A 15043-nucleotide genomic window follows, 5' to 3' on the forward strand; every position below is an offset into this window, starting at 1 on the left:
TCTCTTCCACTACAAAAAACAATTCAATATCTAGTGTGCAAAATGGGCTAAAAATGAGTTTCAGTGATCTTCATAATATTTTATCAAACTTGAAAATTCTTAATTTATTAATTCTTACATACTCATTTTTTAAATTTAAAATATAGATAATTTGTTACTCGTGTTGGAAGAAATAGCTTGAAATAATCTAGTAAGTACTGAGTTCGACAAATAATGGACATGAAGTATTAAAGACTTGTTTGATTTTTGAACCAATTTATATTCATCCTCCCCGTTATCTTAAAAATAAATGATCATCGCTCCAGGTGTCACTACAAGAAAAAGTTGAATAGACATCACACATTAGACATCGGTTGCGGATGCCACTGATGTTAAAAGAGGTAATAACATCACCCCGTGTTTTTCTGATGTCTTTGTTATTTGAAGACATCGATTATTTAACAACCGATGTCTAAAGTTCTCTAAAATAAATCAGCGCGGGCCACTTCAATTTGTTTCCCCCCTTAGTGAAATTTTACAAAACTTTCCCTCGTTTGATTGCCAATTATTCCCCCTGTCCAGAGAAACTAAAAACAAAAAAAAATAGTAAATCTCTCTCTCGTCTCTCAACCCCCACTGAATCTCTCTCTCTCTCTCTCTCTCTCTCTCTCTCTCTCTCTTTCTCACTCGTCTCTCACCACTACAACCTTCGCTACTCTAATGGCCACCGCCACCAGTTCTGCTGTTTTAGTAACCACCATCTCCACCAGGTCCGATGGGTTCACCATCACAATCACCTTCACCGGTCTGCTAACAATCTCTTGGTGTCTCCTTTACATGAATACTTTTATGGTCTTCTCTGCTTTAACAGTTAAGTTTTTTAAAATCAAAACCCTAATTTCTTAAATTGGGGATTTTTAAAATCGAAACCCTAATTTTTTAAATTGGGGTTTTTAATTTTAATACTCTTTGTTGGTTATAAGGAATATGGTTTGGGTAATAATTAGCATGTTATTTTCGTTTACTTGGATTTATCTTTCATTTATTAATTTTTTAATTTTGTTTTTTATATGATACAACTATTATTTAAGGTAATCTTTGGTTTATATTTAAGGTGCTTTGATTGTAGATGAAATCTTGGGTATAATCAAGGAAGTTGCAGTGAAAAGTGTTTACTTGTTTGTTATAGTTCCTGCATACACAGTTTATTTGGGTTGTTTTTATAATTGGACAAGTTTATATAGCAGCTCGGTGTTGGAAGAGGAGGAAGAGCGTGGAGTTGCGCATATTGTTGAGCATCTTGCTTTCAGTGCGACTAACAAGTACACGAATCATGATATTATAAAGTTTCTTGAAAGTGATGATGTAGAATTTGGGGCTTGTCAAAATGCAGTGACATCTTCTAATGAAACTGTTTATGAACTGTTTGTTCCGGTTGACAAGCCTGAAGTTTTACCTCAGGCTATATCTATACTGGCTGAATTCAGTTCAGAGGTAATAGTGACGTTTTGGTTTTTTATATAATTTGAGATTTTATCATAAATCTTTATAGGTTCAACCTTATGCCTAGTACAAATTTGGATATCATCAGATGATTTGGAGAAAGAAAGAGGAGCAGTTCTGGAAGAGTATAGAGGTACTAGAAATGCTAATGGAAGGATGTAGGAGGCACATTGGGCGCTCATGATGGAAGGTTCAAAGGTCTAGTTGTTGGCACTTGTAATTCCAAATATTTTTAGCTATTATCTAGCACTTGTCGAACATTCTCTTAGCTTAATTAGAAAACAGATCCTGATCGACATGCTCAGTAATCCTGATTTTTTAGTATGTCGGTTTAAGCTTATATGTATGTGATCCTCATTGTATTGTACAAGTTTGTTCTGTGCTCCTTTTTATTTGTGAACGAACCTTATCTGTGCTTTTGCATTGGCATGCTCACTATTAGCCTAAGAATTGAAAGTAAGGTGATCAATTCTTTTTATCGTAGTACTTTTAATATGAGTTTGGTGTTTCCTGTTTGAATTAGGGTACAGTTGTAATTTATTGTGAGCATGATTTTGGGAACAATACATCTATATCTATATGAATACATCATATATGCTCATCAATGGTTGCAGTATGCCGAGCGTTTACCCATTGGACTGGAAAAGGTGATCCGAACTGTGTCTCCTGGGACTGTGAAACAGTTCTACAGGAAATGGTATCATCTGAAAAATATGGTTGTTGTAGCAATTGGAGATTTCGCTGATACACAGGTCTAGATTTCAAATCTGGCTATTTATCGCATACTTTGATATTTCATAACAGACGTGTATTTAATATATATGTTCTCACCAGAGTGAAAAAAATCTCCAGTTGGTCAAATTAAACCTGGAAAGAATCTATGTGTGTATTTGGAATGAATTGTGTCAAATCCAATCATGTCAGCTAGCTTAATAATACAGTATATTCCTTTGAAATACGGCGACTAATAATGCTGAGTTTTATTTTTTAATTATCTAATTCTCTCTTCCCTCGCTCATCATAATTGATATAACAGATTGTTGTTGAGCTTATAAAGATGTATTTCGGGAATAAAATTTCAGCATCTGATCCTCCTCCTATACCACACTTTCTGGTTCCATCACACGAAGAGCCATGATATTTATGTTTGTTAGAATCTGAAGCTGTCGGGGTTAGTTTGTTGTGCATCTTTTTTAACTACACTTCTTTTTAACCATGTATTTTCATGTTGGATGATCATTTCCATGCAATAAGTCAGACAGTTCCTATCTTTAATTGGCCTTGAATAGTCTGCAGTGATGGTAAGCTGTAAGATGCCTGTGGTAGAGCTGAGGACTGTAAGGGATTACAGGGAATTACTTGTAGAGTGTATGTTCTTTGATGCTTTGAACCAAAGATTCTTTAAGATATCTCGCAAGAAGGATCTACCATATTTTTCATGCTCGGCTTCCGCTGATGTCCTTGTTCGACCAAGTAAGGCCTATATAATGACTTCGTCTTGCAAAGAGAAAGGAACTATAGAGGCCTTGGAATCAATGCTTACTGAGGTGTGCATTTTTATAAAATTGTTAAGTCTTTCTTATATTTCTTCTACTGATTTCTTACATTTTAGGTTGCAAGGGTTCGGCTACATGGTTTTCTGAGCGTCAAATAGTTATTGCTCGGGCGTTCTTATTGTCAGAAATCGAATCTGCCTATTTGGAGCGGGATCAGATGCAGTCAACCAGCTTGCGAGATGAGTATTTGCAAGTATATTACTTCTCTGCCTTTGTCTAATATTTTCTTTGTTGTTGTCAAGTTTGACCTTCCTACTCAACCTTTTCTTTTCCAGCATTTTCTTCATGATGAACCTGTCATTGTTGTCGAGTATGAAGCGCAGTTGCACAAAACTATATTTCCCGTGAGTACATATTGATGTTTAGTGTTTTCTTCTATATATCCACAATTATTCCCTATAATTTCACTCTAGTTTAGTGTGAAAAACTAATTCTACACATTTTGGCCAATTCGACTTGGATAAATATATCAGCTCATGAAGTAGTCCTATGCACCGCACTACTGATGTGATAATATTTTACCGGTTGCAAACTTTAAATAATTAAATTGTTGCCCAGCTCTTCTATATTATCCTTTCAATTTGATGTCATATATCTACTCTCTCCAAATTATAAAAAATGGACGGGACGTAAATGAGCGGAGTTCAATAGATATGCAGTGCTTAATAGTTGCTTCTCTCTGTGAGAAAGGTAAATTCTTAACTTTGATTTTTATTGTGTTTGGTCGCATCATATATGTTCTTTTCGTTGTAGCTGAGTAATAGGTGGTATGGTCTAAATTTTCTCTGATATGAATTCACCCAAACAATATTTCTAGAATTAGTTGCACAACAGTTTTACCAGCTATCCTTCTTATTTTATTGCCTTTGTTTTTTGTCCTGCATCAAAGCTTCTTGTGTACTTTCTAATACCATCTTATTTCTTAGCTCTCTGATGTTGTGGATTCCATGGAGGTCAATATACAAAATGAAGAGTCTGTAACTACAAGTACTTACTCTTATCTACATATTTATACTCTAATAAGCTAGAACAATGAGAGAGCACTAGTTTTAATAGTTTCATCTTGGGGAAAGTATAGCATTGAAAGAAAAACTGAAAGTACAGTTTTTTAAATCAGCTCTTAAATTTGTAGAAGAAATACTGGGCCATGCTAAAGACCGCACAAAAGATCAGCGTCATGGATATATTGTTCTCTATCTTAGAGTTTGATGCATCTTATAATTCATATACTAATCTCAGATCGCGAATGCACCACATTTCTGCTGAGAGGTATAAACTATAAAGAACTTCTGCACACTGATATATATTTTCTCTGTCCCTGCTTTGACTTTGGGTATACTCCATAAAAACCTTGAGCATCGTACTTCACTATTTTACATGCCACCTTTAAATCTTTTTCGCCAATAATTAGCTGGAACATGCATCTATTTAGACGTGTTGCAGAAGTCAACTGGTGGACAAAACTCTAAAACACAGCGGGAACTTGGATCCAGTCTTCGTGAGAATGTAGATGCTTCACCAAAAAATATAGATGATGAATTGATGGGCATAGCAGAAAACAAACTAGTATCTTTTCAATGTAAGATGCAGTTTATTTTGATGATGATAAAGGACCAGACTATGTATTTAAGCATGTATTCAAATCTATTATTTCTTTAGTTTACTTGAGTGCAAGTTTCGTATATTTGATATATCTTAGTTACAAAAGCAATTATACATCACTTTTAAAGAACAAAAACTGATGTAAAAAAAAGTTAATGTACATGCTTTTAGATAAAAATACTGATGTCAAAGACTGCCATGTTCAAGTATAAATTGAAAATAGGCATCACTTTGTTTGAGATAAAACTGATGTTTATGTGACAATATATACATCACTTTTAAAGAAGAAAAACTGATGTCAAAAAAGTTAATGTACATCGCTTTTAAATGAATAATTGATGTCAAAGACTGACATGTTAAAGTCTAAATTAAACATAGATAACACTTTGTTTGGGATAAAACTGATGTCTATGTGTCGATATAGACATCACATTTCACTAAATAAATCGATGTTTAATATCTGATTTTACATCACCTAAATGAAAATACTCGATGTCTATGTGGAAAAAAGCATAGCTCGTAATATGTTTAATCTGTTGTAATAGGTGTAATTTATTTATTAAATTATTTATTTCTAACATTTTTTGTAAAAAAACAGTGCATAGACATCATTTCTTTTGCCAGAAACGATGTCTAAGTAAGTAAAGACATCGGGTTATGGCCGATGTCTAGAACAGACATCACCGACATCAACATCGGTTGCCAAACAACATAGACATCGGCCAAAAACCGATGTCTATGGATTTTTTTCTTGTAGTGTGTATTTAATGCCAATTACTTATATACGTGAACCCTTCCTTCGTCTCTTTGTTCTGTTAGGATCAAGATGTCTAAAAACTTTATCGGTCTAAAAAACTAAATGTGACCCGCTTTTAGATTCTTTTTCATTAGTTGATGAAACATGTGAAGTGAAATAACCTATAATTTTTTATTAAGTTGATAATACAGAGCAATTTATAAATTTGTTTAACTTTTTTATTATTAGTTCATTATAGCTCGTTAAGCATATGAACATGTAGTAGAGAATAAAAAATAAGAACGTGAGCCAGGAATGTTAATGAGCCTGGAATGTTACCGAACAGAATTTTTAAATTGATCAATCATGTGTTGATAGGCGTTAATCGAAATGATCCATGATAAACATGACAGAACTACGAATACCTTTGAGTTTCAAAAGATGGTTCTATACTATGATGCATCTACTATTATGTGACCCTGGTAGTTAGGAAGAGTCCATGTCAAGGGATCATTTTAGATAAAATTGTAGTATGTTTGCTAATATGCCGAGTGCAATAGAAGTAGTACTGTAGAAGACAAAGACTTAGAGAATTAAAAAGATGATGGGAATGAGTCTTTGAGAGCAACTTTGAAGGGTGGGATTAATGCAATTTCAAAAAATGGAAAGAAATTAATGAATTTTTATGAACTTTGTTGAAGCTTTGTTTTGTTTCTTCAAGTAATTCAAAATCTACCTACAAAGTGGGCTAGGATAGTGCTTACTTCTTGATGTTGGAATAAATAGCTTGCAGTGATGTTAAAATGATTGGAATATTATAAATATTGTATTTTGATTTTGTTATGCCCTATTTTGATTTCACCCCTAGATTTCTCTTTTATTCAGTGTTCTATGTTATTTTTAACAAAATATAAATTGGTGGAATCATATTCTAATTATGATATTTCTATTTTTCGTAGAATTTCTTTTTATTTTTATTAAAATAATATAATGGAATACTTTATACATTAACCTTTATTAATAATCGAACCCTCTTTTTAAGTAGTACAAAAGTATTAATTTTGGTTTTACCAATTTTTTGTTTCCGTTATTCATTCATCTATCTATACTATACTATTATAAGCGAAACATGATTTCATTTGGTGTCGGTTATTTAACATCTTCCTAAGAAAATATGTTAACACTTTCTTAAAAAAGTAAGTAACCCCTTCTAAAACAAAATTTGAACAAATATAATTTATTAAAAAAATTAAATCATATATCTAATATAACTACAAACTCTATGAATTATTATTCAACTTAATTTCTAATCGCACTCAACTTTTTTCTTACCTTTTTCGTAGGGAATCAAATACTTTCAATATTAGTTATGCTAATTAAAATTATGATATAACGAAGTAATTAATAAATCAAAAAAAATTAAAAACAATTCAAAAAATAATACCAAATGATCTATATAAATCAATATGTTTCAATACTCCCACTTTCCTATAAGCACTACCCAAGTATATGGACTTTTTAAGATTTAACTATCTAAATTTTGAATCCTTCAATAATTTAATATCAGCCTATAACCCGTGCGATGCACAAATTGTTTATAATGTTTGTAAATTTATTATTTTATAAAATTAAATTATAAAAAAATATTTATATATTATTGAGATTAGTGAAGTTAAAATTCGTATTATTTTTATATATATATATATATTATATTATTGAATAATTCAAAATTTAGATAGTTAAAATCTCTGCTACATCCAATTTGTGGCTTTGATGCGTGTGTGAAAGTGTCAGTGTTGAATAAGAGTGGTGTACGTGAATGATTTGGTATTATTTTCTTTTAATGTTATTTTTTTGTTGATTTCTTAATTATTTTGTTGTATTATAATTTGAATTATTAAAATTAATCAAGAGGTAAAAAAGAAATTGAGTGTGATTATAAATTAAATTAGAAAATAATTCATAGAGTTTGTAGTTATATTAGATACATGATTTAATTTTTTTAATAAATTATATTTGTTTAAACTTTATTTTGAAAGGTGTTAACATACTTTTTTAGGAAGGTGTTAACGAACCGACCAAACGAAACCTGACTTATAGTAGTAAAGTATAAATTTTTTTAATATATTTTTTAATTTTTTCTTTATTTATTAATTATATTTTTATATATTATAATTTCAATTATTAAAATTAATCGAGAGGCAAGAAAGAAGTTGAGAAATTAATTTTTTATTAAATTATATTTGTTTAAACTTTATTTTGGAAGATGTTAGCATACTTTTTAGAAACTGTTAACCAACCGACCAATGTAAACAATGTTTGGTATATAATAGTATAGTAAAGATTAACAAAATAATACATAAATATTTAACTTAATTAATCTCAATAATATATAATTATTATTTTATAATTAATTTTATAAAATAATAAAATAATAAATTACAAATGTTATAATCAGTGTCTACCATGCACGACTTATAGGCTGGTATCTTAGAATTATACTTTTTATGTCTTTTAATTCTACTACACTTTTGGTTCCGTGCTTTATTAATGTATGTTTATCTTATTCCACCTGCATTATGATTTTATTAAGTTTGGTATACTTCTACATCTCTTATTATTTTTATTTTTGTTATCTTATAATTCTACATGTCTTATTTTTCTATTAAGTTTGATTTTATTTTTTTACCCTTTTGACTTTAATTTTGTATTCCTAATTCACTTATATATTACTAATTCAATATACTATGCTTACTATAATAAAATTAATTTTTAAATTTTTTATTAGCATCCTAATATATTTTTTAATATAATTATTAGAATTCTATTATAATTATACTTCTTCATTTCTAAGCAACACTCAGACCATCCTAATTATATATATAAATATAGATATAGATACCTTAACAGACTCTTTTTTGATTTAGTATGATTAGTAGAAATCTATTTTTATTATTCTTCTTAATAAGTATCACCCAATTATTCTTCTTTAATTTCTATATGACTTATAATATTATATGTATTATTTTACACGTTTTAATTGTAATTCTTATATTGATTTTAAGTCAATAATCATATTTCTCATATGACACAATAGTATATTTTAATGAAATAATAAAAAATTTGAAATCGTATTATAATTATAATCTTTTTATTTATTGTAATTAATAATATTTATAAATAAGTAAAAAACTCATTTAAGTGGTATTTTGGTTTCACCTCTTTTTGGTTTCATCAACTTTTGGTTTCACCCCATTTTAAATTTCACTATAACTCTAAATGTATAATTTTTTTTTCTTCTCTTACTTATATATGACTTATAATATTATATATATTAGTTTACCTTTTTTTGCGATTCTTATATTGATTACAACTCAGTAAGCATATATATTTCTCATTTGACACAATATTATATTTTAATGAATAATAAAATTTGTGAAATCGTATAATAATTATAATTTTTTTTTTAAGATTATAACACAAATATCGTAACTTTATTAATATGCAAAACCCCTTTTTTAAATGGTCCCTAATTTTATATCACCTTTTTTTTCAACCCATATTGTGGTTTCACTCCAATCATCCTGTTTTTGGTACAACTCTATGTTTTTTTAATGAAATAACTAAATTATTAAAATCGTATTGTTATTATTCCTATTTTTATTTCAGCTCGATAATTCTATTTCCAATAAGACTCTATATAGCTTTATAGTATTTTTTAATGAAATAATAAAATTGTTGAGTTACATTATTATAATCTTTTTTATTATAATTCTAATGCAAATAATGTATTTTCTCACATGTATATTATAATTTTTTTACTTTTCTTAAAATAGTTGTAAATAAAAAAATAAAATTAATAATAACTTTAATTCCCGATTCGTTCTCACATTTATTTCTCCTATAAATTCATATATTTTGATGGTTCTAAATTGATTTTAAATAAATTAATATGATTATTAGAATTATATTGTAATTTTAATTTTTTAATAATCAACAATATTGTAATAAATAATATATTTAGTTAATAATGGTGATTTATAATAAAAAATGCACAGATTACCCAACTTTTAAAACTGGGGTGGAATAAGGGTCATAGGTACTAATATTTTATTCAAACTATACACATGTTTTTTATGCGTGATCACTGCAATTAAAATTTTGAGTTTGTTGAATATGAATGTTCAAGGGGGTACTTTGGTTTTACCCGTTTTCGATTTCACGAACTTTTCGTTTCACCCATTTTTGAATCTTACTATAATCATTATTTTTTTAATTCTATATACCTTATAATTCTATATATAATATTTGTATCAGTTTCTTGTTGCTTATATACCATATATTTATATTGTTTTTATATAAACGGAATCGTATATACCTTGTAATTTCTAGATTCATACCAATAGAATTCTATTTTAGCACCAAATACAAACTTATACATATATAAAAAATATTTTATTAGAAAAAAATATGCGATCACAAACTATATAAAAAATAAATTCAGCTAACAATAAGAAATCTAATATGTAATTATTTAGTAATGTTAATTTAATATTTTGTTAAGTTATCTATCAATTGAGTTGCTCATTACTTGGCTAAAGTTTCGATGTAAAATATTAGTTATGTTGTTTTGAACAACAAATACATAATAAAATTGAGTTTGTTGTTTTAATGAGATTTGAGTTAATGAAAATTACATAAAAATTCAAAACAATATTTGCAATAATCGTACAATTTTATTTAATATATATTTTAGTTACAATTTAGAATAAATTTCTTTAATCATTATTTGATATTGATATTTTGATCTCGGTCCAAACTTCACACTGGTTATCAAATAGTAATTTTATAATATTACACGTCACATTTGCCCATCGCGATTTGTACCGATATGTATAGTGTCACGGATTTAGGGTCAATAGATACAATGTTGGTATGAGTAAATTTTTTTGGTATATATTTTTAGTGTTTGTGCCCTAGAGACAACACTATGATGTTTTAGTTTAAGACATTTAAATTATTAATATGTATGTTCCATCAATTATTCCCCTTATAATTTATTAATTCTTAATTTACTGCGATATAAATGTTAGATTAATACATATCCTTGGAATATTATATGCAATTATATATCTCTAAGTACGTGACTTAGAAATGAGATTATGAGAATATTATCAATATTCCTAAAGGTTCCTAGTCGAGTATTATTATTAAGGGACAATAATAATACATTAAGACTGGTGTGTTTATTGACTGATGATCACATCTCATTGATCATGGGTATAGTGATACTAAAGTAAAAAACACAGGCATATGTAAATGTACATGGTGCTGGACAGACCCAATGTGAGATTCTACATCTCTGTTGTGTCATAAGTAATTCTCACAATGATAATGATGTAATGGTCCTTAGACTTGAAGTGATTATATTTCTATACGAAAATTAATATACATTGATTCCATTAAAATTTATCCTTGACCGGGTAATGATAAAAGTGGGCATTGAGTATATTATGAATCGTATGAGAAATATGAATGATCTAGATGGGATTTAACCCTCCTATTTTACGAGTGACATTATTGGCCTCTTGTGTGAGCTAAACTATGAAATGTGTGGTCACGCTCAAATGTTGATTTGATATGATAGTCTACTCATTGATCAAGGAAACTTGGATTAAACTATGATGAGGATGACACATTACATGCCTCTAGTTTAATCTATAATATTTGGTTAAAGGAATTATATTACATTGTACATTATTCACGAAAGGTTTGATCGATCACCGATTCAATTATTATTGCTTGGGTAGCAATGATGTATTACTAAGATGCCGCTCATTGTTTACGATTTTAAATTAGATTTAAAATTTGTTGCCAACGTAACAATAACCTATAGGGTCACACACAAAGAATACTTGAAGGATTATTTAATTTAAATTGGATTTAAATTTAATTAAAGTAATTCGAATCATTTATAGTATTAATTAAGTTTGACTTAATTAATTACATAAATAATAATATTCGAATTTACTAATATTAATTATGAAATTTATATGTTAAATAATTAAGTGAGACTTAATTATAAAACAAATATGAATTTTTAATTAATATTTACTCCTAATTAGTTGAGAGTTATAATTCTTTTTTTACTCTCTATATAATATCTCTTGTGTGGTTGATTTTGTGTGCAAGAATTTTATTAAAACCCTAGCCACCAAGAGAGAAGATGGAGAAATCAAGAAGAAACGAGTTTGTGCTAGTACACATCCAATCCTTGAGTTCAAGCATTCGTGTGGATACTGATAGAGCGCAGATCGCGAGAGCGAGATACGTGGTGATTGAACAAGGTTTGGATCTCCATTAGTCAATAATTCTTAAAACTTCTTAAGGTAAACAATCTGATCTACGAATTAAATATCTATTATTCGTATGGATATTGCGGTGGGTTTCAAAAATTTTGATTTTTCACGTTTTTAATTACTGTTTCCTGTTGCGTTTATGTGCTCGAAACCCTTAAATGGTATCAGAGCTACTTGGAAAAGTGTTTTATTCATTTATGAGTATACTGGTTTTATGATGATAACATGTATACAATATTCTATGACTGTTATGTATGCGATTTTTTATATTTTACATGTTGTTATGTTTATATATGCGCATGTATGTATATATTTTGAATGTATATATGATATTCATGAGAGTTGTATAATCATATGATGATTATATAATCTTTATATATACTAATATATACATGTTTTGTGTTTGTTCTTATTATATAAATCATTTTGATACGATTCTAAATCGGATGCAGCGGATTAGCTGAAATCTGGGTCTGGTGTTTGATTTTGGCGAACGAATACGCGATTTCATATGGAATCGAGTGTCTGAACAAAACTGATAGCTTAATCTATCAACGACATATCTGTAAGGCGTTTGACGTCGTTTAGACCCTGTAATTTGTGATTTAAAGTGATAAGATTTAATTTCGAATTTTCTGATTTTTTCCATATTTGGTTTTTATGATTAGATCATGATGGGTAAGATATGTTAAGATCAAATTATGTGTTCTAATATGTTCTTATGTGTTAATTGAGCATGCACTACTAAAAATAGTAGATACGACATCGGTGTTTAGACATCGGCATGTAATGCACCCGATGTTAAAAGCCTGTTTAACATCGGTTTAAAAAAAAGCGATGTTGAATATAAATACTGACATCGGTTTTACATAATATCATTGTCTATGTTCAATTTTAAAATAATAACAAATAAATGTTTTTCACTTTAACATCGGTTATTTATACTAACCGTTGTCTATAGCCATTTCTAAAAATAATGACTAAATAAATATTTCAGTTCCCCCGCTAAGTACCCAAATTTCCCCGCTTAACAAAAAAGTTAAAGTTATTTCCCCCTTCCCCCTTTACTGACACACCCATATATCGACTATCTCTCTATCTATGTCTCTATCCCCATCTTTATCTCTCTCCCTCTTTCCCTCAAACCTCGATTGCAGACTTCACTTCCCTTATCTCTATCTTCCCCCACATCCCAAGGCGACTCTATCTTCTCTCTTTTTCCTCTCTCTCTCTCTCAAACTTGCCCTCATAAACCCTAATTTACACCAATACATATTTGACATTCAAATTAGACCTAATTAAGCACAGCTTACGCTTTGAATTGGTAAGATTAGACAAAAATCATAGATTTCAAGTTTAAAAGGATCTTCGAAATTGGGTATTGTTCAATTAAGTTTAATTTCAAATTTGGTTCGTTAAATTTGAACGAGTCTCCGATTTTTAATTTTTTTCTCTTTAGTCTATTTTTTTCACAGGTCTGCTACTTTGGGTATTTTTGTCACCCCTTCAGACTCGGTTGCAATCGTCGCAGCAAATGCGCAAAATACAATTCCATTTTTCCAGAGTGGCCCAAAAGTAAGAAGCCTCTGTAACATTATTTTAGATTTATCCTAATTCTTATATTAGATTACACGTGCTGTTAAATTTTTAGGGTTTAGCAAGATCCATGCCAACAAGTGATGCTCTTGACCGTGTTGCTGAGAAGTTAAATCTGCCATATTTTGAGGTTTGGTGTTCAGAAATGTTATCCAAGCGATTAATGGTTGTCAGTGCCGAAAATTGGCTTGATTTTTTTTTCTTTCCTGCTTCTGCCAGGTCCCCACTGGTTGGAAATTCTTCGCAAATTTAATGGATACCGGAGTGTTGTCAATTTATGGTGAAGAAAGGTTGGAAACAGGGTGTGACCATATTCACGAAAAGAATGGCATATGGTATGTATATTTTTAAATTAATTGTCCTGGTCAATTGATTATCAATGCTAGATCCAGTTAAATATGATTTAGTGTAAAATATCTCAGCAATTAATAATTTTCTTTAAAACTAAATTTTAAACTTTCTAAATTGCTATTGGGTGTTGTAATACTTTCATTTTGACCCTTTGCAAGAATGGATATAAGTAATTATTAAATGCAAAATGTATTTTTAAATGTTTTTCTTGCTTTTCCCATTTTCTATCTTACTGTTTAAAAATACTACTCCTAGGAGTTACTATATCTTAAATTTGATGCTATTTTATTAGAACAAAGGTAGAGATATTCAGGTCGCCAGGAAGCATCAATGAGCGTCGATCATCCATGGATACAAGGCGGCAGACTGATCGTGATTCAGATGTTATAATACAGGTGACTTTTCTAAACCTTGATCTTCCTCTTTTTTTCCCATCATCTACTTATCTAGTACTGCTTAATAACATGTTTAGAGCAGATTGATGTGCAAGAATCAAAGGAACCTTGTAAATTAAAGGAGCAAGTAGACCATGTTAACTGCTCATGGATTCGATGCTCCTCGGACCATTAAGGTGTCGGTATTAAGCATCAGTTTTACAAATTGGATCACCAAGGTGAATTAAATTTATTAAAATTAGATAAGTAACAAATTTCGATGTGTATCATTATTTACCAATTACTTGTATAAAAACATCTATATCTAGAGTTATTTATTTATTCTTTATTTTGCGTGTTTCTTATTTTCATTTTGTTATGGTTAATTAAGTGTGCCCTTAATGAGCATATATAAATAAATAAAACTGTAGGGGTGCATTCTAGAGATGATGATTTTGATGTGGCTATGTTTTCACAGTATATTACCATCACACATAAGATCAAACCTAATCTACACTATTAGTTTGTAACACATTCTGCACAAATTTTTAGTTTAACTTGTTTCCTATTTAATATAGACAAGGGTAATGTAGGGAACCCAGGTGTCGCAAGCAGACCTCTAGACAACAAACTTTCAGATCTGGGCCAAAAAGGAAGCAGCTTCAAGCGGCGAAAATATACTTTTGGTTGATGATCACATAAAACTACATCATTTTCCTGGACGCTAACAACACATATTTGTCGATTTGATCTTCGTATTGTAAGAACAATGACAAGGCGTGCCAAAGTTTCCATTTGTATTTGTTACATACATGTACACTTATGATTATTGATACAAAAATAATTGTGAACTATGCTACTTCCAGATGTGTAGTGAAGAAATTTGGTATCAGTGTAGCTTTATGTTTATGTTGCATTGTTTGGTATTTTTTTGTTTGTAAATGTGATTGGTTCATGTGGATGTGAACAGTATCAGGATGGCATGCA

At 29.5% G+C, this 15043-nt stretch overlaps 1 protein-coding gene and 1 pseudogene across 4 annotated transcripts; both read left to right on the top strand.

Moving 5' to 3' along the window:
- The first annotated feature begins 699 nt into the window (after positions 1-699).
- LOC141661152 (zinc protease PQQL-like) lies at positions 700-3397 on the top strand (annotated as a pseudogene).
- Positions 3398-11564: 8167 nt separating this feature from the next.
- Positions 11565-14931, top strand: LOC141662015 (uncharacterized). Of its 4 annotated transcripts, none has more exons than XR_012550210.1 (5): positions 11565-11723; positions 13211-13310; positions 13975-14077; positions 14155-14295; positions 14635-14931. XR_012550210.1 is itself a non-coding variant. In XM_074469063.1 (5 exons), exons 1-4 carry the CDS (start codon positions 11603-11605, stop codon positions 14250-14252), a joined length of 417 nt encoding a protein of 138 aa, XP_074325164.1. In that variant the 5' UTR covers positions 11565-11602; the 3' UTR covers positions 14253-14295; positions 14635-14931. The 4 variants fall into 4 exon arrangements, 2 of the variants coding, with proteins under 2 accessions (XP_074325164.1, XP_074325162.1); XR_012550209.1 differs by having other exon boundaries at positions 14650-14931; XM_074469063.1 differs by having other exon boundaries at positions 14160-14295.
- The last annotated feature ends 112 nt before the right edge of the window (positions 14932-15043 follow it).

This window comes from Apium graveolens, chromosome 5 (assembly GCF_009905375.1).
Source record: "Apium graveolens cultivar Ventura chromosome 5, ASM990537v1, whole genome shotgun sequence".
NCBI classification, from domain to species: domain Eukaryota; kingdom Viridiplantae; phylum Streptophyta; class Magnoliopsida; order Apiales; family Apiaceae; genus Apium; species Apium graveolens.